The 24,600-nt window shown below is 36.7% G+C and overlaps 1 protein-coding gene across 1 annotated transcript; it reads right to left on the reverse strand.

Annotated features, from left to right (window-relative positions):
* Positions 1-785: 785 nt before the first annotated feature.
* On the reverse strand, positions 786-20,380 carry Cdk5alpha (Cdk5 activator-like protein). Its single transcript, XM_073088741.1, has 2 exons — positions 19,620-20,380; positions 786-5,988 (listed from the first exon to the last, which is right to left on the reverse strand). Exons 1-2 carry the CDS (start codon positions 20,325-20,327, stop codon positions 5,608-5,610), a joined length of 1,089 nt encoding a protein of 362 aa, XP_072944842.1. The 5' UTR covers positions 20,328-20,380; the 3' UTR covers positions 786-5,607.
* Positions 20,381-24,600: the final 4,220 nt, after the last annotated feature.

Genomic DNA, 24,600 nt, shown 5'->3' on the forward strand with positions numbered 1-24,600 from the left:
CATTTAACTCAGACATAGTCCATAATTTGTTAGTATTTAAATTGTACTTAAAAACCTATGTTAGTAGAATTTATCATAAGTAAAAAGAATATATATATTAATTACCCCGGAGGTTTAAGTTGAAACGACTGGTGGTGGTGTATCTTTCTTAATATATCCTCTGAACCAAACGCACAAAACTACGAAGAAAGAAGAAAGAAACGCGAAGTAATGTTATGTGCGTACTAATTACAAATAACGCTTTAGAATTTGGTGTAAAAAATTATAAAGTGCATGAACCTTTGGTATGGACCTATTAATTCGCACTTAGCCAGCATGCCATAGCCTAGGGCAGTAAAGGAGAGATAACGAGATTTTAGATTACATAAGTATAGTCCGCGCCAAACTTCTAGTCCGCTCTGAAGTTGTTGCGAGCAGGTGTAGTCATACAATTTGCTATGGCGACACGATTCATTTCTATATTCAGAGCGGACTAGCAGTTTTACGCGGACTATAGATATCATTATTGTTTTTTACAATTACACCACCTCACGATTGTTAGTCACCCATGGACATTTCTAACTCTGTACAAATAGTTATATGGCACAATAGTTCTACCCAAAGCCGATCATAGATGTATTGCCACTCTTGAGGACCAACATTAACACCTCTCGGTCAATCTGTATTGGTTCTACCACCTTTGACCTATTGATATAAAGGAAGAAAAAAGATAAAAACAACCAGGAATCAGGATAACTTCTTTCGGGTTCTGCTTCTTATAGAGTAAAAATAAAACACATAAGCTGTATATACGAACTTTTTTTAATAATCGGGTATATTTACAATAGGTTAATTAACAAATATGAGTTACATGAATAATGTTAGAAGAGGTACCTGAACAGTACTTCAATACCTTCAATACAGCATCCACACGTCAATATCAAAGTGTACAATATCAGAGATCATTGGAAATTGGAATTACCTATATATAATTGTAAAGCTTCTATCATGAACAATCAATTTTACAATATTACGTCAGATTATTCGTAAATTACTCGCATATTAAAGTTTTTTATTCTGTCCAAGATCTTGTTAAACATAATCACATGTGTACGTGAAGGTGGGGCTGCACTTAGTGTATAATATTGATGGGGCTATATTAGCCAACATTTTTGGTCTAGGTACATACAATGTCGGTATAGTTACAAATTTTGTTTATATTGGTAATGAGCATAAGAAATTGAGTGTATTGTCAGCGTTACCATAGAATAGTAATTCTTATTAAAATGTATTATATCGATACTCCAAAAATCATGATTTGAAACCTTCACTGACGTATACGTGCACTTTTTGGGTTTTAATTGTGAATATTTTACGCAATAAAGCCTATTAAAATATTAAGCACATACATCAAGTGAAGCCTCACCTTAAGAGTTCATTCAAAGATATTTTAAAATTCTTGTAACACATTATTTGTGACCTTTCGCTCCCCGTTATGACATCGAAAATTTGCAACTTTTTTTTAATTAATACATTTTTTGTGATGTGACGTCATAAGGATCATCTCGTGTGACGTAATTCATAGATTAGCCTTAGGTAACCATTGATTGCTATAAGTCCGTAGTACTTATTAAGTTATAATGTATGAGGTTTTTATTTTTTCATATTTTTAAAACCAATTTATCATAATGTATTTAAATGGAATGTACAGATCTACCTTAATAATACTTGAATTATTTGTTTTAAAATATTTTGTAACATAAATAAACCAATGGGGATTTTGTTTTACATAACCTTAATTATAAAATTATAATTTGTCTAGAAGGAGCTAGACTATACATGGTAACACTGCAGACGGCATCGTTAAATTGTTTTTATAAACACCAAATTAGTATTGAATTAAAAAGCTTGACAATTTGAAATTATTTCCAAGCCATGTCTTACAGGCACTTGTATACAATTAAGTAGGTATGTTAGAGATCATTAATAAATAAATAGGTACTGACTTTACATAGCCAATCTATAACAAATATCTGAATTCATCACTAAGATATCTGCGCAATGAAAAATTGAGGCTAATTTCGATCAATAGTGTCCATTACAAGTAAACATACATACGTACAAAGGCTCCTAAGACATTGGCCTATAAATTCAAAACATATTTTAAAACAACAAAGGAATAAGGGAATGCTTAAGTTCATTAACATGTGACATTACTTTGGACATCTATTCTCAATCTTAGGTCGTATCTACATAAAAGCGATTTACATTATAGTATACGGCAAGATAAATAATTTTAAATCGTCTCTAACCGCAGTATAGGAAGAGTAACACAAGTTTGATCATAGATGTCGCTACCTCCGAATGTCCACTTGAACCTAATGTCTACATAAGTCTTGTCAGCACAATTAAAAACAAATTACACAATAATTTAAAACTAGCAAAACAATAATAAGTATAACACCAACACAAAACTAAATCAATAAACATCACAGATAACTAATTTTCCTAATATTAAATGAGTTGCAACACTTTATCTGAGATTCCTTGTTTTTTTTTTTAATAAAATATTAAATAGTACTCACTAAATGACCACCAGTAAAATACGGCCAGCGTTCACAATTCTTTATTTGATCGATTACTTACTTTAAAAAGTGGTTAAAATAAATTTACTAAATTATTATCATCCATTTCAATTAGGAAATTTTAATTATATTTTAACAAACACGCCATTTGTCCGAAGTTGAGTAAGAAAAGAATTACTTATAAGGACTCTTAAAAGAATCGTGAACAACTCATGTTTCTTCCATTACATTAAGTGGAAATTACGTATTTTAAAGATGGCCGAATTATTTTACCTTCTTAACACTCAATCCACTAAACAATTTTCTTATCTACGGCACTCGGTACGAAGCCGATGTGGTACATAAGTTATTATAATCGGGTAAATATCACTCAAAGAGGTAATATATAATATATAAGATAATTAGAACCTATTTCTAAGCTTTTGAGCTGTTTACCTGTGTAATATCCATATAATAAGTATGGAAATTTAACCCCGAAAGCGAAAGTGTGGTATAAACGTTTATGAAGCTAAACACGAAACACGCACAAACTTAAAAAGTTTAAGTAACACGATTCGCTTTGAAATGTGGCGAACAAGCGAGGTGCAAAATGAGTGAATAATTTCATTCTGCAAAGCCATTGAATGGCAGCTCCTTGACAGCAGCGCCCTCTGTGTTAAGCTGCGAACTTTTTCAAAACGGAGCCACGCTTCCCTACTCATTATTTCTGAAGAATGTAAGATATAAAATACTGGAATGTTAGAACTGGAACCGCTTGTGTGACCTACATTATCAACCCAAGTTACATTTATTCTAATCTAAATGTGAGTGATTGACGGTTCAGTTTAATATAGAAAACCTACTACTGTGAATCTAGATTTGTTAAAGTCAAATGCTAGTTATCAGTCAAATACGGCTATTAAACATGATTGAGAAATGGGCAAAGGCAAACATACTGATCTTAAATTACATTCACACATCATTCTTCGGGAAATTCATTAACACCCAAATGCAATGCTATTTATATTATGACCGAGTGCCTCTCTGGGCGTATTTAATACCTGCCACCCATTTGTCTAGACTAGACTAACGTTTAAGACTTATTTTATATATTTTACTCGTTATTACTGTACAAAACGCTTATTCATTCGCAAAATTTGACCTATTTTAACTTCACCCGACCGCATAAAGACATCCCGCTTTGAGCCGGTCATATATTAATACGTACACATTATTGAAGGGTTAACCGGATTAGACATGACGGATTACCGCTTTATTGCATCCTCCCGCCTGCGAGACTAATGTCATCTAACTACATGGCAATACGATTAACTACAATACGAAACTCTTAACTTACCTAACTGCTGCGCTATTGGACTAAACCGGAGTTGGCCAGCAGCTTAAAATAACTTTACCAGACAATTACAGACCTACATAAACATTACAGTAACACAACTTACACACCCAGTGACAGAAATGCAGTATTAAGTGGGCATCTCATATGGATGTTCCCCAAAAAGGGTTCAAACAGCGATACGCAGAGGTAACTTAGGGCTGCCAACTAAGATTTGTTAATACTTTGACTTCACACGATCTTATTCAAATCAATTTTTATAGTTTTAGAATTAATACCATAGGTACACTCGCAAATTACTCATAGTGCACAAGTTATACTCGTAGTGTGTCAATAAAAATAGTGATGTGTCATTTCGCATCATAAGTCGAACTAAAAGCCAAGTCAGGTGCTATTCTTAGATCAGCATCCCTAAGTATACCTCTTTGAACCACTCCGCTGTACACAGTTCTATTATTACAGTTTAGGTATTATTCTAGTAGAGTAAACATGAATCCATTCTTATATATTTCTAACGAGTCCTCCGTCGCTCTCGTGTTATCACATTTATCAATCACATCAACCGCGATTGAATCGTGTAATCAATAAAGATATTTGGTATTTCGACTAGTAATTATAATAAAAAGCTTTGGTCAATCATAAACCATGTTAGGAACATGGATTTATATCATTAGATTCTTCTTGCTGTAGTGACCGCTTAGAAATAAATTTAGCAGCCAAATAGCCCTAAATTAAGTAGGGACACTTTTTAAAGGATAAATCTGTGAACTTGCTACGGTATGCGTAGGAATGCAAGCTGATTGGCTCGGACAATCGCGACACATAAATAGACCAATAGAGTTCGTACGCGTGTCTGTACATACGTTTTAATTGACTGATGTCATGCCGGAAAATGCATAAGGAATATTTACTTGGTCACGCAACTAATGGAAATAAAGTAGCAAGTTCATCCTTTGATTACAAATTCTTAGACTGATATTAGAAATGAAAATTCATCACTTAGATTTCTTCTTACTTTCTTTTTCAGCCCATTCAGAAATGGATCCCTAGACTCTCTGCACACCCAAATGACATAAGGGTGTTAAGATTCTGCCAGGAATCTCTAGAACAGGTGTAAAAGACACGGCACTGCTCTACAATCACGACTCTACGTGAACCATTATACGCTAGTACGCGCTCTCAACAATTGTATTTTTCATACATAATTTTGTAGATCTATCCCTAATAGAGCAAACATTGTCAAACTTCATCAATTTATACTTCAGTAGATTGATAAAGAGGCACATGAAGTCGTTTTCATATTTTAAAGTATATCTACAACAGCTCGTCACTTCGATCTAGAATGACTAACTCTAAAGTAAATTAAAAGCTTCATTATTGTTCTGAAAGACTGCCTTTCATTTTCTTACGCAAACTTTCCTAGCGTGATCGACTGATCATATTATTGATTATTAAACTGTTCACTCGACTGTTTGTTTAGAGTATTGACTAATTAATTTCCACCCCTTCATTTTAACAGCACCTCTAAACTCCTCATACCTATCCAATATATTTTTGCGTGAGAATTTAAATTCGGATATTTCGTATTCTTACAGCTTTCTATTTGTGAATCAATGACGATTGACCAAGAGCTTCGACGGTAAGAAGCCGACATCAAACACGACTGGGGCGGTCAGTTAGAGCCAACCTGAGGACCGCGACCTCCGTGTGTCAGGCGGCCGTGAGGGCGTGGGGGGGCGCGGGGGCGGGGTGCGGCGGCGCGGGGGGAGGGCTGTCCACCGTCCCGCACGCCTTCAGCTCCGTGAACACCTCCGTGAAGAAACCCGGCTCGGAGTTGATTCTTAACATATTAAAAGATAGTCGGTCCACGATCAATAGACATCGGTCCCAGAATTTATCTTTGGAGTCTTCGACTAGGAAGGGTTTGAGCGGGTAGGATATTTCGTTCCCCATGTAGGAGTAGGACAGGTAGAGGCAGGTGAGGACGACGGCCTGGAGTTCCTGCGGACGGCCTATCCGCTCCCCGTCGACCAGCTCTCGCACCAACATGTAGACGAAGACGACGTTCGCCGGGTTGATGAACGCCACGTCCTGGAAAAAATAAAGCAACAATTAAATTCCATCAATATAGAAGTGATCTTAAACAATTTTTATGTCATAGATTTGGAGGTGTTACAGCTCTACGTAGTTCAGTAACGGACGTACTTCCGCCATATTTACCTCCAAGTAGAACTGAGCTTCTACTTGAAACTGATCTCAGATGCGTGAATAAGTCTCGTATATTATATAGTATTTATTTTTTTTGAAAATTCAGCACTCTTCGATATAATAAAACAATAAATATCTGTACCTTTAGTATGAGTTTTTACGTTTTTACAAAAAATACTGTTTTGGTATTTGTTTACGTATTTGCCCATACATTTCCAATCAGCGCCCCTAGCGGATTGTGTCAGAACTGATTGGAATAGTATGGGAAATACGTAAACAAAAACAAATACAGTCATTTTTGTAAAAACGTAAAAACTCATACTAAGGGCATTGATTGTCTTTCAGTATAACCTAAAAAGTTCTAGTATTAGTAGATCGCCGCAGTGCCTAATTAACTTTACGCCAATGGTGTTTTAATAATGAATGTTGCCTTACCTAACATGTAAAAGGTAATTCTTACGTGAGTCACGAAAGCTATATACCTTTCATTGAGCAACCTTTATTAGTTTCCTTAGTTAAAAGAAATGTAAATTATTTGCCTTATACAAAAGTGAAACAACAAAACAAAAGCTTAAAAGAAGAAAGCCTTAGATGAATCCTTATTTTAAAATCCAAAGTAACTTATATTATTATGATTTTGTCTATAATTTACTATTTCTATTTCTTATTTTATTAACAAATTTTCAAAAATTCACAGCCCTTTAAGTATAATACAGTTGTCATGTTTAATTATGGTACCAATTAAAGATTTACATTTTATCGGTATTTCAATTAAATAAATACGATCACTTACTATTTATTACTAACCACCAATACTATATCAATGTGTATAAAAGTGTCTGTGTGTATGTGTGTGTACATATGTGTATGTGTACATTTTCTTTATTCGATACAGCGTAGGATCTAGCCGCAGAATATCTAGATCTGTGAGACAATCGCCTTAACGGGACCACTAGAAAACCTCATAAATACACGCAAAGAAATCTAGCGCTTAGGTACGTTTAAAACACGAATTCTACTGTACTTGTAAGATTTATTTTTATACATTACATTTGTACGTTACTCTACGATAAATATACGTCAAATTATAAATATCATCGTGAAAATACATGAAAGGATTAAATGACATATACGATATTGGTCGTTATAACGTCTATTTATACCGCGGCGCTGTATGGTATCGATTGCCCGAAATAACCTTCAGAATTATATGTTTCGTAATGAAAGAGGGAGGAATGGAATAACTTGGGTCGTCACTAACGCAAGTGTCCATATATATGACAGGATTATTCGTAAAACTACTCAATGGGCAAGATTTGTGGTAATATATCCACATAATTATATTATTCCACTATATTATGTTGTAATGTGGCGACTTTCGTAGTTAACTTACTACTGTCCCTCTGCTAGGCATAGGGAGCTTCTCTTAGACTGTGACTCTTTATTTGTTTTTTAACCGACTAAAAATGGGGGAGGTTTCTCAATTCGACCGTATATATGTTTTTTATGCCTGTTCGGGGATAACTCCGTCGTTTATGAACCGATTTTGATGATTTTTTTTTTGTTGGAAAGAAGACATTTCCAAGGTAGTCCGCTCATGGTGGGACATTGTAGACAACAATATTCGATACGTATCCTATCGCATCATATACCTAAAAGAAAGAGTACAAAAGTTGCAATTTATAATTGTATGGTGTCAATTTTTTATCCTTCGTCTTTGCAAAAAGTAACACTCATTACCTTTCCCAAACACCCCAAAAGAAAAACAATTCCACAATTGGATTGCGTTTATTTGAATGAATCACCATGTTACTCGTACCTTGACGACTATGCGTAGGTTGGCTACTGCTTACTAATGGCCATAAGCCAATTGTGGAGACTTGGACCGTTCACACTGCGTCAAGGCTATTCTCGTAAGATAAGGCAGTGTAAGTTAACATATTATGTTGAATATATGTATTATGTAATTTTATAATATAGGAATAGCAAACAAGTATGCAATAATAGCAATAATTTTGTAAATTTACTTCATAACTTATTATATTTCTGTGTTAATATGTTTTCCCATCTATATCATTGTTATTTAAATTTTTGTTGTTGCGTAAGTTCATGGAATCAATGACTTATGTATATATCTTATGGGAAATGACTAATGCCACCACTGAAATCCATAAACGAGTCCAGAAAAAAAATTAAACCTGCCCGAGATCGACCAAAGATACATCTTGCTTCCCTTGCCACATGCTAAAAATACAAAATAAAACTTGATTATCGTTATAAAACATTGGAGAGTCCAACGAATGGATAATATCGACGTCTGACAACTTAACAACCCTTCGATCTATATCTGTACTGTAGGCCACAGTCAATTATTGCTGGTCGCCAGCTAAGTGCTAGGGGGTGGGGGAGAAACCCCTTGCTTTTGTTTTACCCTTGTTGCACTGTCCTATTACGTTACAGTTCACCCCTGTCTCAAAAGGGGATGCAAATAACTTTGCTGAGGAAGATCAATGTTTAATTAGAATTCGTAGCAATTCGGGGGTTTTAATACGTGGAAAACATCACAAAAGCCGAAAGTTTGAAAATTTTATATATAACAATTTTTTCCTTGAATTTTCAAGTATACGAAACGTTAATTTTTGGAGATTGTAAAGACAACAGTGACGCCACAACTTTCTGCCATAACAATAACATTGAACTTTCGTTTCCTACAATTTGTAAGCTCATAGCTTCGTACTAGGAATCCCTCAAATGGTATTGTGAGTGCCATTGATAAACACAAAGTCATTTGCCTTTATGTATTTACATATCAAATACGTACGTAGACGAACGACTTCAGGCAATGTTTCTCTACAATCCTGTTAATGCCTCTCTTACGCCAGTCTCGACAATTTGTCTACCACATTTGACAAATTTCATCATCATCATTAACCCATGACTGTCACTCTGCTGGGGACGGGTCTTCTCTCAGAAAGATAAGGATTAGACCATAGTCCACAGCGCTGACCAAGTGCAAATTAGTAGACTTCACCTTTGAAAAAAAATCAGTTCTCTCAAGTATACAGGTTTCCTCACAATGTTCTTCTTCATTTAAGCAAGCGGTAGTTAATTTCTAAAACGCACATAACTTTGAAAAAGGATAGGTGTGCCTGGTATTTGAGCCTCGGACCCTTCGATCAAGAGGCTGAGTTTCTTAACCAACTGTCACTACTTTTGACAAGTAGTAATCGGTGTGCATAAATTGGATAGATTATTAATAACGACTAACAATCAAAATTACCATTACCAAATCAATACAATATTACCTGAACTACAAAGTATATTTGACCTTAATGGATACTGAAATACGTCACTGTAAAATGGTTTAAAAAGATTAAATTCAACCCATGAGATCCATTAAATCAGCAAATTGATCAATGTGCTACGCCGTAGCGGTAGAGTGTATATAAAGCCATATAGTTACAGAACGTTGGAAATTTAAATTTATTTAAAAGCCGAGCGCCCGTCCGTAATAACATGTATACACTATATATTAATATAGGAATTCTTATAGCAATCATTGGAATTAAAGTAACATGAAGAATATTATTGACTTGAAATCCAAACTTTTACGAAAGCATGTATCTTATCGCATGTAGCAGCAGTGATAGCCTAGTGGTTAAGAAACGCGGCCTCTCGATCGAGGGGTCCGAGGTTCAAATCCCAGGCACCTCTGATTTCCAAAATTATGTGCGTATTAGAAATTAATTATCACTTGCTAAACGGTGAAGGAAAACATCGTGAGGAAACCTGCATACCTGAAAGATTTATAAAAAAAAAAATCTTAAAGGTATGTGAAGTCTACCAATGCGCACTTGGCCACCGCGGTGGACTATGGCCTAATCTTTCTCATTCTGAGAGAAGACCCGTGCCCAGCAGTGGGACCGTAATGGGTTGATGGTGATAATGGTGATGATGATGTATCTTATGTCCGTCACTTCTTCTCTGTAACGATATACCTTTCGAAGTAATAAATACCATATTAGCATTCAAAAAGAATTTTCAATTTAGTAAAGAATCTACATTCAATAAATATTTTGATTTGAACCAAAATCTTCGTCGTTAGTGGCACAGGGCACAAAATATAATATTGACTCGCTGTACCAAGCATTAGCAAAGGAAGATCGGAGCTTTACACAAGGCAAATAAAAGTTAGTTCTCATATTCGGTTTTTCTTTGAACACTACGTTGTATTTATATACGTATTACAAATAAGTAGAAAGTACTTCAACAAACGTCAATACAAACAGGAGATAACAAAACCTCGCTCAACAGCACTCGATCTCAAGGGAAGCCTTCCAAACAACCAACAAACATTGTGTTTATTTTGATACAAACTGAATAGGCAAAAGATTTTGCCCGGGGGACGTTTCCTTTTCAAGCACTGTTGAGAAAACACGAACAATACGTATAGTATCAAAAATAAAATCAAAATACATTTATTTACAGCTGATTATTTTCAATGAGGAGTTGATTATTCATTAGATTCGTTAGGAATAATTCTATCCAGGGTAGATTATATATATCCGTGAGCGACAGTAACCACTCATCATCAAATTAACTGTATTATTGTTTGTAAAATTAACAATAAAACCAAAGAATTGCGAATATAAGTATAATAACATCTCTTTCTACGCTCACAGCACCACACTAGGATTCCCTAGTGGTGTCATGGACACACACAAAGACGAATACACATACACCCAGACCCAGAAGGATATCCAAATTCGTCATTCAGATATCCAGGGATCGAACCTCGGTAAGGTGACTGCTCAGCCACAGTCTTCTTACAAATAATCTTATATATAAAATTCTCGTGTCACAATGTTAGTTACCATACTCCTCCGAAACGGCTTTACCGATTTTCACCAAATTTTATATGCATATTCAGTAGGTCTGTGAATCGGCTACTATCTATTTTTCATACCCCTAAGTGTTCATCCTTAATATTTTTTTTTATTTATATGGCAGCACAACGTTTTTCCGAGTTAGTTAGTAAATAAATAAAAATTAATCCAATTCTTTTACAAAGACTTGTCCTAATTAAAACGAAGCTTAAAAATCTCAGAAGTGACTAAGAGTATCGATTTTCAGCAACATTCAGCGGAAGTGGGCAACTTCCGCTGAATGTTGCTGAAAATCGATACTTCGAGCACTTTCAACAGTTATGAGACTTGTGGCTGTTTCAGAGAGTCTTTGTGTTACAATAACGTTTCAAATTAGGTTCGCTTTCAATAAATATTTTAAATTCGTTATGTTAAACATGGAATATTAAAAATAATACATTCCAACTTAGTTCTGAAAAGTAATAACACTCCTATGGCCAACCGCTAATAACTGTTTAATTATATTTTACGACAAGCATCCACAAAATATAATCATAAATATAATATAATATAATATATATTCATATCAGATCATGCTGAAACAAACCCATTTATTTATTCATTCTTAAACGTTTCCAGAAGTGTTTTCTAAAGTGATAACCAATTTGCTATTGAAATGGACACTCGAAAATCCCATTTCATTCGTTTCAACAAAACTGTCCATCCAAAACGGGCCCGAAGATGCAAATTGACCCGGAAAATTGTATTCCGAACTAGAGTAGAGAGAGTCATCTAAAATTCCGGGAATTACGAAATTGGGAATTTCCGGCCCCCAATCGATGCTTCACTGGCCCATACATATTGAATGAAGTGTCTTGCCACGGCGCCACCTTGCGGAAGAAATATTACACCGTCAACCTCGCGTAGGTCTCAGGGTAGATGGTAATGTCGGTAATACATCTACCGAAGATACAGAGCTGGGGTTCGAAGCACCTTTGGAACTATTACGGTGATATAAATTGGGTCCATAAGCAATATTAGGGTTGTACTGATGTATTATCATATTTTCTGTAATACAATAAGATCAATAGATTATAGAGATAATAGAAGGGAGACACAAATGCCACATTAAAAATATAAAAGTACTTCTTTAGTGACTGAGAAATAGACATTTTATTTCTAATGTTTGCTAAATCCAATTCAATAGATAGTTCTTGTTGTTAAAAGAGTGTTTTTTAAAATATACTGATCAAATTTTGAAGATACTGACTGAAAATAAAATGAAACGTAAACTTAAACGTGCATATTAATTTTTTTTTCAGCGTTCTCCATATAGAACTTTGAAATACTGGAACTATTAATAGCTGACAGAAAAATAGGTACTCTATTTAGTTTTATTAACACTATTTTGGAAGCGTCGTTTTCCAGTTCTCTTTATTGCCTGTCAAAAAATCTGCAACGTGTATAGCGCGTAATAGTCTAAATTCTATTGTAAATTTTAAATAAATTATTCTCTTCATGACATAAGCTCTGGGAATACATATGTCAAATAGATCTTATGCAAAACCTACGCTACGCCTACGACGCCTACGTATGCTTGTAACCAATAAGCCGCAATCACAGTCTGCGATAAGTTCAGAAACATTTCTATTACATAAGTATAATCTTTTAGTAGTATATTATTTTTTCTACCGCTATGTTACCGTTAACCGTTTACATGTTATGTGATAACATGTAAACCGTTAACCGTTAACCGTTTACATGTTATGTGATAACATGTAAACGGTTAAAACTATAAGGCCCTTATTTTACTAGAACACCACAGCTACGTCCTCTGTAACGTCTCATACAAAACGTATTCAAATAAATCACAGGTTTCTCGCTTGGCGACGGTTTGGCAACGTCACCAATTCGTTAACTTACGAATGTTTCAATAATAAATCGCTGGCAACGTAGCTCATGCGTCACGGTGAGTTAGGTAAATCGTTTTGTTATGTATGTTTCTAAGTTACTACGGTCATTTGCTATGATGGTGTGACCTCTGAATGAAGACACATGTGTATTAGTAAGACAATACGAGTCAAACATGTCAAGATACTTAAAATTAGGATACTCTGAAATACTTTTTATATTAAAAAAATGGGCTTAAAATGAAAAGTAACATAAATAATATAGAAGTACAGTGTAAGATAGATTTCCACGAGCAAAGATAGACATTAAACCCAACATCCTTCAAACAAGTATTAACATTACGTAATGTACGCGATAAAATAAAAAGTTCCGAAAACGTTGCAATCTATTATCTGTATTTAATCACTTAGCTGTTACCTACAGAAACGTGGGAAGAAAATGATGCTGTTCTTAGCTATTAAGGCTAAAGAAACGACGAAAATTACTTATTTAATAGCAATGATAAGAGTTGTGGGAGCAATTTTATAAAAATACGTTAGATTTAAGCATTAGAGATCTCAAGAATTGTGACGTTACTTTAATATTTCAGCACTTTAGTTTAACATAGTTTAGTCACTGTTTAAATTTCATAAGACTTTATATATTTATCGTAAATTTTAGATCTCAAAAATATCTCATATGTGAAGTCTATCAATCCTCACAGCCCTTGCGGCGTTTTATACCCTATGGTCTGTCTGAGAGAAAATCTGTGACCAGTACCCTTACCATGAGTTTTTTTTAATAATATAGGAGTAGCAGTCGAGCATGCAGTCCACCTGATGGTGAGTTTTTTCGTTTTGACAAATATGACTGTTTTGGTATTTGTTTACGTATTTGCCCATACAATTTCCAATCAGCGCCCGTAGCGGCTTTTATCAGAACTATAGTGTCAGTAAGGTAACATTAAATGTCTAAGTTGACAAAATGGCGCTTTATGTTTTGTCTCTCTTTTTGATCTCCCTTGAGCACTTACTTATTGTTACGTTTACTCAGTCTACTGAAGCAAACAGAACAGAATAATGGATTGAATGAACGTAACGTAAAATTGTGGGATGTTTTGGAAACTCAAGGTAAGGGTACAAAAGTGAGGAATGATAAAAAATCATTTTGCCGTCATCATGCATGCTACGCAATGTGCTTGTATCCTAAATTATAGCCCAAATGCCCTTTTTTCCGCGTTACAATTAATTACCATTTAAGATCTTATACATAAATCTAAAGAAAATGTTTTTCTTTATATTATTAAACAATTGAATATATTTTTCTATCCCTCACTGTTATTTACGAAGTTTGATTTGAATTTATGAACGAAGTGTGGAAAAGAAACATTTATGGCGTTTCCATAATTAACAGAGCTATAACATTGTTTCGTTCAAGTCCACTAGATAAGAGGGGTTAATATTATATAAGTATATACCATAATAGTTTATGATAAATTTTGTTTAACATTTAATTAATCAAGTTGGAACACCTCGTCTTTCCCTTACCACTCAAACCGCAATAGTTCTCCCACTTACTCTACGAGTAACTTTTTGCTGTAATTAATCCGTAGCATTCGTAGCGCAGTGTAGCGTAGCGTAGAGTATGAAAGTTTATAAATATTCATGATTCACGTTTTGATACAAGCGATAATTATTTTTGATCGAACAAGTCCCGTGTTCAAATCCCTGGACCCAAATTTTCGATTTTTATAAATGACGCTGTAAACTTTTTCTTCCCCTCTAATGAGGAGGGGCCTCCTCATATATAATATTGGAGGATTTATTAATATTATTGGAGGCTTCTAAAATTCTCTACCACGTTGCTAAAATGCGGAGTAAATTATAAAAATGGTGGTAAGTTGTAGTTTAACTCCAGTGGTAACACCACCATACCTTTTTCTGCCGTTTGAAAATCGTATTTGGCGCTGCTGTGTTCTGATTTCAAGGTTGCAATAAGGGAGAGACTTATGTGAGGCTTAATGCTCCTTTACTACTCCTATAGTGTCAAAAATATATGACTTGCTATAACGATAAATGAAAACATTCTGACGGAATATTTATGTTACAATCATCCATAATGTGTGTACTATTATTATCCTCTCACTAATGTTTTGATCTATAGTTATATAACCTTTAATTATAATACGTGCTCAGTATCTCAGAAATAGGTTAGTAATAAACTTCATCGAAGTTCTCACAATGAAAACGTATATGAGAAATATTAATAGCTGCAGTAACTTAGAATTTAATATAGCATGTAGCAGATCCTATTACTTAATGCTCCAAGAAATATCGACACGTGTAGAACAATTCCATTTGTAATAACGGCTTCAATCCCACACACTCTTTAAAAGAGAAAAGTATTAATATATATTGTCTATTTTAAGAGGTTAAGAAGATATTAAATTTAATGTTCAGTTTCACAGGCTTCGGTTTTATATCGTTCATAAGTGGATCGAGTAGGAATATTAGAATTTTGCTTTTAATAAGAAACCTCACAAGTGACATTATGTAATTTTACGAACCCCGTGGAGAAGCGAGCACCTTACCGGGTTCGATACCCGGCCAGATATATATCTAAATGATGAATTTTGATTCCTGTTCTGGGTCTGGGTGTTTGTGTATTCTTCTTTGTGTGTGTCCATGGAACCCACGACACACCGTATTCATTCGCGGTGATACGTCGCACTATGTTGACGCACCAAACTGATGTTAAAGTTAAAAGATTTACGACACTTTATACAGCCTGTTATCTACCTATTTTTTGCTTACTAATAATCGAAAATTGACAGTTTCTAGTATACAGAAATGGTCAAATATCGATCTTTTATTGTCAAAAAGTCGATAGAAGGGCATAAGACGAGACGGAAATATCGTCAAGAAAGCTATAAGTCTGAGAGATCTCAATAAGGTCCACAGAAATGTGTCAAGTTTACTAATCCGCACTTGGCAAAAGCACTACGGCCTGAACTACTGACTCTGATACTAAAATCTAACAGTGCAATAATATAACGATGATCATTAATTCATTATATTTAAGATTCGTGTACCATACAAGCTTACAGCACCCCTGATGGTGAGTGGTCACTGCAGCCCATGGATAATTGTGACCAACACCACACAGAACAGATTCTACCTGAAACCTGAAGCCGATCACAGAAGCTTTGCCTCCTTGTTGTTTTATAATATGGGAGTAACAGATGAACATGCAGTTCACCTGATGGTAAGTAGCTACTGCCGCCCGTGGACATCTGCAATCAACCCCAGATAGGATTAGATACTCCTACCCGAGGTTTGCCACAGATGCGCCGCTACCCCTGAGGACTAAGTTGGACCGCCTCGGAGAAGTACATCTCCCTTACTACACCCTTCAAAACAGAACACAGCAGAACTTAACACTGCTGTTATAAGGCAGGAATAGGTGTGGCGGTGGTGCCGCCGGAGTCGAGCCACAAACCTCCCTCCTTCTAATGACCGAGATGGTCACCACATATGTAAGTGAACACACATAAATCTAGTGTTAAGACACGTGGCTTACATATACCATACAACAGAAGCCTGATAACGAAATCACGTGTAGCCCTGAAATTATCATACGTATTACAATCGAGGTTATTGAGACGTATTTCTTTGTATACTCAGTTATTTTTACCGCAATGCGCTAAAGAATAACTGAGTCCCGAAATGGTTTGAGTTAAAAAGAAATGTACGGTTTGTAATCTCTAATGAGTTCCCGTGGCTTTGCTTCTTAAGATTCAAGGTCTGACAACCTTAAGTTGTCTTTGCTACGAACATTTTACGAAAAGTAGATCCTGATAAAAAGAACAAGTGGAGAAAATGGAGAACAATGATTATGATTTGATTTTCGATTTGTTTTTAGAAGTATTATTTAACTTTGCACGTCATATAAATAATTTACAATTTAAAAGCAAACGCACACAAGCACACACTCGCAAGATCCCAAAAATTACATCAACAACAGCCAAATTTTTAATAATTGCAAAAAATTGTTACATAAAATGTACACAAATCCGTAATTGGGATTAATTAAGTAGGAAACACTTGTTTATATTAAGAATGGGAAAGAATGTGTATATGATTCATATATTTACGTACGTATATGTGCTATATATAGTTCTTGAGGATAAAACGTTAGAGCAAAGCAAACTCCCCTCGCAGACATACCCAATTTCCTCATTAAAGTATAAAATTTCGCGACACGCAAATGCAATTGACTTGGTATCGAGTTACCACTCCCCTAACTTCAGCCGGCAAGAATTTCGGGATATCGAATTATTATACACATACACAGCTTTAATTTACGGTTAAGCCCTTTCAAAAATCTTTTGTTAGTGCTCTTTCGTTTTCTGTTTAGCTTTAAAAAACCTTTCTTTGTGTTTTCTAATGAACTCCTAATTTCGGTTCTAGATTTGACTGGTTCATGTTGTGCCTCGTTTATTTATCTGTCAGTCAGTGTTACTTATTTTTATTAGGTAGGTATTTTTTAGGTAGAAATAACTGACATTTTAGAAATTTAAATCGATTTATACGGCTTCCTTGGAAATGGTTAAAGGTGTATTTAAAATTCTAAGAACCCAATTATGAACGTAGTTATAAATTTTTACTACATGTCAAAATCTAAATTGGATCTCGTCCACCAATTTCCGCTCTATCTAATTTTACAACATAATATCAACGTTTTATTGTAAATCGAAAACCTGTATTGCAGAAAAATTTAATTATATAAGGTCAGCGTTTTGGCAGCCGAAACCCTACTTCCCCTTCCCGACCCTCTTCACCCCTCACCCTTAAAATGAGGAAACATTTGAACATTAACATAGTTATCACAACGTTATAAGATTTGACAGAACATTCCTCTTCCACGAAGACAAGTATAAAAATAACTTTATTATTGAGGTTATTACCTAATTGGGAATTAATTTAGGAAGGAACTTTTCATATTATAAAATTAGCAAATGAGTGTGCAGTCCACCTAATGGTAAGTGGCAACAACTATCCATGAACATATTTAATCTAACTACCTGGAGTCGACCACAGATATGTCGCTCTCGCTGCCCCTGAGGACTAAGCTCGAAATGCGTATATGCGATATGCCTATGCGTCTATGACAAGAATTACACGATATAATTTTAATCCCGCTCCACATTCTCGTGAGAATCTCGCAAGAACGCGATTCGTATCGGCTCCACATTCTCGTCTCTCATGCTTTTCTCGCGTTCTCGCGAGAATGTGGAGCGGGCTTTATTTACATGACAGATTTATCTCCTTCCAAAATTGAATAAAAACTCTATTTTTAATAAGTACTTAGGATTGAGCTTATTTTTGGCCTGTCGCTGTGTGTAGGTCAAATTCAGTTATGACACTTTTCCCAACACAAATACCGCATTCTACGAAATGATAAAACTCGTAGTATCTACTGTATATTATCGATTGATAGATGATTAAGTAATCTTTTGGTTTCCTGTACTTATAGGGTATCCATTTTGTTCTTTATTCACTGTAGGCTACTTGTACTTTAACTGTTACAAAAACTATTTCAGTTTTCTCATTCATTGCTTTTAGTTCCTCTAATTCTATTAAGTTCTAGTTAATGTTCTTCAGACTTGAAATTAATAATTAACCTTTTAGCAGTTAAATGTATATACATATACTCGTAAGAAGTACCATATGTCAAATCATATCAACCCTCAATTATTATCATTGTATTTTTATGTAATAGAAGTAGTAAATGAAGATGAAATCCAAGATGATTAGTGCTCATTGCCACTCAAACATCCATATCAAATTAAATAGCATAAGATTCCCACCTAGAATTTGTTACAGATACTTTTTTCCCTTAAGGACAATCGGAACGCCGTATTGTGTCCCCCTTACCACACCCTTCAAATCATAATATAGCAGCCCTTAAATATCCGTAAATGTCCGTGGCAGAAAATATTTATTTATTTATAATATATAATATTTATAATATTATATTTTACTACAACTGTATTTCTATACACGCTTATATATTTATTCCTAAATAAGGAAATATAGAACGATTTTTATTTCAATATTAAGCAATAAATAATTAAGATACTTATATGACATTGTTAGTAATTGTGGTCAGCCCTGGCTCAATTTATTTCATTAATGTCACTAATTATAGCGTAGGTCTGTTCATGTACCTATGCTATTGGTGACATTAATAAAGTATTATATAGTAATATTAAATCAATAAGTACCATAAATACCTACTAATCAGTAGACACTTTAAATATGCAATCGATGTATCGTAAAATATTAATGCGTGCAGACAGCTACCAAATACATGTCATGGACGCTTGCATTCAACTGCACACTCCAGCCCGGGTCACCGTGTACGCTACATTATAATACTGCAAATATGATCTTGAATAACGAACAGAAACCGCCGACATGTCGCGCTTATAAGGTGTCCCAGAATCCAGTTTAATCGATAATGCCTCCCCGTAAAGGTATGTGTGTTATTGTTGATGTCATATTTAAACCCCAATAATATAAGTAGAGTTTACTTCTTGGTTATTCTCTTGCAAATAAGTGCTGTAATAATTAGTTGAAGTTGGCTAAATAATACACGCTTTTAGCTAAAGTTAGGAATGCTTTCCAAAACATTTATGTTTGGTATGCGCAAAGGATCAGCGCTGCGCAGTGCGTGCGCATCCCGCGGCATATTTACCTGCCAGCCTTGCAGCAGCAGCGACCGGTCCACCGTCCGCAGCCACATGACGGCGTCGCCCGCCTGGAAGTCGCGCAGGCGGTGGCAGCGCGTGTGCAGGAACATGCCGAGGCACTTGAGGAGCTCCGACGTCGACGCCTGGATCACGGTCTTCCGCGGCGCCGCCACAGGAGCCACTCCCACCGCCGACGTCGGCAGCTTCTCCGTGTAACACACATTGTTGTTGATGGTGTTGGTCCGCGTCACCTCGGCGGGCGGCGGCGGCAGGGGCGGCGGCGGCGCCCGTCCGTATATCGCCCCGCCGACGCTGACGTTCTTGTTGCGATCGAGCGGCGCATTGTCCGTGAGGGGCGCCCGGAACGCGGAGACGCTCTTGCTCTTGCATTCGAGCTTCTTCTTGTTGTTGTTCGCCGTCGAGAATCTCTTCCACGACAGCGCGTTGATGAACAGCGAATGTTTCTTCAGGTTCTTCTCGAGGGCAGTCTTCTCGGAGATAATTTTGGCGGCATCGTCGAGAGTGGCGCGCCGCTCGTCCCGGGGCGCGTCGCGGTTCTCCCTGTTCTTGGCGTTGTTGAGTCGCTCGTAGGAGTATGCGAGCGCGGCGCGGTCGGGCGGCGGAGCGGCGGCGGGCGGGCGCCGCTCCCGCGGGCTGAAGCTCAGCACGGTGCCCATGAGGCCCGCGCGCGTGCAACCGCTAAGTCCCGGCATGCATCGCGTGTGCGGCTCGCGGCGGCGGCGGCCCGTGTGTGCGGGCTCGATGGCGGCGCGCCTGCGCCCTGCGCCACGTGCCTATCGACCGCGCCGCGCGCACCCAGCTGACCGCCGCCGCGCCGCCGCGCCGCCGCGCCGCTCCGCTGGACCCCACCCGCCCCGGTAAACAAACCGTCTCCCGTAAATCACTGAATTACCGATCGAGATAAGTCGACGTCGATTAACCGACTTATTACCGTCTGGTCGATGGAGTCCTGCGTTTCGAACACTCGGTGGAGTGATTGAGGCTTTATCGAACGGTCTGTGGCTCAGCTGTGGGATGATTAACCTGCGGAAGTTATATAATATTGCGGCATCCCAGCTTGCAGCTGGCTCATCTGCCTCCTTTAATCGAATCTTACGCTTGGCGTTTGTTTCTCCCGTTGAATTTCCTACATCAAAAATCAACCTAGATATGCGCCACCTGACCTGAATACAATTTTCATTAAAAATACCGACACGAGCTTAAAAGCTTCCGCAGCCGAGGAATTTGAAAGCTTTAGTACCTACTCGTGGGGACTTTTAATTTAAGTCTGCTTTTAGGATTGCTTACAACACGCTTACATACAATACTATACTTCCTAAAATACATAGCTTATAGATATAAATTTAAAAAAAGGTATTCTGCTGCTGTATCGCTGCTAATATAAATAATACAAACCATAGAGGCTATATCAGCTTTTTGTCTTCTATTTGTCATCTACAATTTAAAACCGATCTAAAATAATGACAGCAATTGTAAGATACAGTGAATTATTTGCACCTAGAAAAATTAACTGTAGAGGGAAAATAATGATCAGAGTTATTCAAGAATACAGACAATGGAAATAGAAGGCTATATTGCGGCTCAAACAAAGAAATTCAGCGAGAAATCGTCGCCTCCAACTAGTTCCGTGGAGGCGCATACTCCCACGCTTGTTTTAATGATTCAGTGTAAATTTTATTTCTAAAGAGACATATTTTTATTATGAAATAAAAAAAATAAGTTACCGGAGGGTTACCATCCATTGCCGCATCTAGTTCTTGAAGCAGTTCTTAGGCGGAAGTAGCAGTTCTTTTCAGGAGGAAGAATGTGAATTTCGACTGACTTATAGGTATACATAAAATGACCGTCTTGAGTGGCAACATATTTGTGACAGGTTTCAACTAAGTAAAACATGATATATATGTATGAAGTTAGTTATCTATGGATGGATGCCCAATTAACATCAGGTGAACTGCATTTTTTTTATAATTTAGGAGTACCAGACGAGCATACAGTCTACCTGATGGTAAGTGGCTACTGCCGACCATGAACATCTGTAATCAACCCCAGATAGGATTAGATATTCCCACCTGAGGTCGGCCACAGATGCGTCGCTACCCCTGAGGACTAAGCTGGAACGCCTCGGAAAAGTATGTCTCCCTTACCACACCCTTCAAACCGGAACACAGCAGCGCCTAACACTGCTGTTATTAGGTAGAAATAGGTGTGGCGGTGGTGCCGCCGGAGTCGAACCACAAAGGATTCTACCACCTTCAAAATATGAAGGTGCTATATGAAGTTAGTTACATATTTCTATGGATGGTAATGACCAATTACCATCAGATGAACTGCGTGCTCTTTATTAAGTAATGCTAATAAGTTTTCCTTACACTACGAGTAATACATAATGCTTCAATTGTTTTCCCGTTGGACATATCGTGTTCATGTCAATATTTTCGAGAGACCGACTTCAAAAGACCCCTTGTTTATTAAAATAAATATAAGATCCAAAAATAACATGCCGATAGACGTACGAGATTCCTGGAAAAACTCCACATCAATGTAAAAGCTTCATAACTCTCTGTGTCTTTACAATCTACACAAAGACAGGACGAACAAAGACCTCATCTTGGGATAGCCGTGTTTATCGAGATATTTATCTGCAAACGTCAAGGGATCTTTTGTCATAAGCAAACTATTTTTAGATGTTTTATCTAAGTAGATAAAGTTAAGATGTTTTGCGTTTTTGCTTTATTTGCACTGACAAAGAAGTTGTGATACTATTTTAACATCACTTTCACTTGCACTTTTATAATGTATTTTCATCGTATATTACTTACAACTTGCACTGGCATTTAGAACTTGTCCGTTGCAATATGTTTAACCATTACCGTATCGACACAGCCTCAATTGGGAAGATCCGTGATTCGAATACACAAGAACGGTCGCTAAATATTTTTCTATTTCACATCGACAGTTTCACGCATTGTTATATTCTAATGTGGTGGCTATGTTTAGGTACAGGCTTATACGAGGTATTCTAACTTTATACATATTTATATTACCTTTTGTTAGCAGTAATTCTATCTATGCTACCGTCTAAGTGTTATTTATAAGTTTGTTAACATCCTGATATTATTTGCCGTCTACCCTCATAATCCCTCATAATACATTATATTATATATAGTACGTAGTAGTCATTAATATAATAACTATATTGCGTAATTTAAAGATTTTAAAATCTCATTTACCTGAATTGTAATATTCTTTGCGAATAAACGATCTTTCAACACCGGTAGGTAGATCATCAAACCTATTTGGTATTGATTAAATATATATTTGAAAGGCAGTGATTACTTATCATAAGGAGGCTGCATGTTTATATTCAATTTCTGTTACGTCTATCAGTTAATTTAAATGGTAGTCTGACTTCTCGAAGGTAATTTTCCCGAACACAAGGGCTTACTTCATACGTTTCTTATTATACAGTTTTCATTTCCGGCTACAGCTCCACGCACGTTTCCGCCGCTGAAGCAAGGTCGGGGCATTATAAGAACATCATGACTTGCGTAATAGGGTCTCTAACTTTGAAGAAAAATCGTGACGTGTACGACACGATTTTAAATCCATTTAAAAAGGAATTCACCAGGTTGCAGGGTATTACCTGATGATATGAGTCTATCCACAGGAAAGTCGTTGCATTGTATCATCTTTTAAATTTCAGAGTCCGAAATCATGCGATAAAAGAAAAGAAGAGTTATGCCAATTCACACATACATTGCTAAACTGTAAACTACATACGTATGTTTGAACAACACCTTTATTTAAAAGTGCCTTAAAACAAACATCGTCCAAAACGTAGGTAAACTAAAACTGCTCTTTTTACTTTCAGGTCATCTTCTAAAGATACCCGACCTTTTGGGGGAAAGGTCAAATTCAGTGATATTTTCACTCACTTAAATCCTTAAGGGGCACTTTGCACATAGAAAAACAGCGAGATCTCGAAAGAAACATATAGATGCATCACTTGCGTGGTACACTTGGCTATTCGTATTAACAGTACACCTAATGGAAAAGGTGAAAGAACCCTTTGGGGTTCGACTTCAACGGCACCATTGCCTATTTCTACCTAATAACAGTGTTAAGCGCTGCTGTGCTCTGGTTTGAAGGCAGACATATTTTTCGAGGCATTCCAGTATATTTCGCGGGGGTAGCGGCGCGTCTGTGACCGACCTCAGGTAGGAATCAATATCGGGGATTGATTACAGATATCCATGAGCGGCAGTAGCCAATTACCATCAGATGAACTGCATGCTCGTCTACTACTCCTATATTTAAAAAAAACAGTATATTAGTATACTGATATTCCCCTGAAAGCATATAAATTTGTAAAACAAATCCATGGGTAAAATCGCTTAACATCTAATAAAAAGCATGCTCTGTACTACTTGGAAAAGTAGATAAATTTAGGTCCTGAGCACGCTATATTTATAAACTTTGAAGGTGGTAGAACCCTTTGTGGTTCGACTCCGGCGGCACCACCACGACACCTATTTCTGCCTCATGACAGCAGTACTAAGCGCTGCAGTGTTCTGGTTTGAAGGGTGTGGTAAGGGAGACATACTTTCTGAGGCATTCCAGCTTCGCCGCACGTATTCGCCGCTACCCCTGAGCACTCCAAGGGGTAGCGGTGTATACGTGGTCGACTTAAGGTAGGATATCTAATCATATCTGGGATTGATTACAGATATTCACGGGTGGCAGTAGGCAATTACCATCAGGTGGACTGCATGCTCGTCTGCTACTAATCTATTAAAAAAAAGAACTGGTGAAATTAGCATTATATGGTAGAAGCGGCGAACACAGCGTATCACAAATCAGATCTGCAGGCGAGGCCGATGGTAATGAGTTTAGAAGCCTCACTACGCTAAGCCCTTGTTGTCTTGTCGATGAGTCAACGTCGATGAGTTTTGTTTGAGACACTTC

The sequence above is a fragment of the Epargyreus clarus genome, unplaced genomic scaffold (assembly GCF_041222505.1).
Source record: "Epargyreus clarus isolate Ecla_fem2 unplaced genomic scaffold, WU_Ecla_fem_2.2 ptg000027l, whole genome shotgun sequence".
NCBI classification, from domain to species: Eukaryota; Metazoa; Arthropoda; class Insecta; order Lepidoptera; family Hesperiidae; genus Epargyreus; species Epargyreus clarus.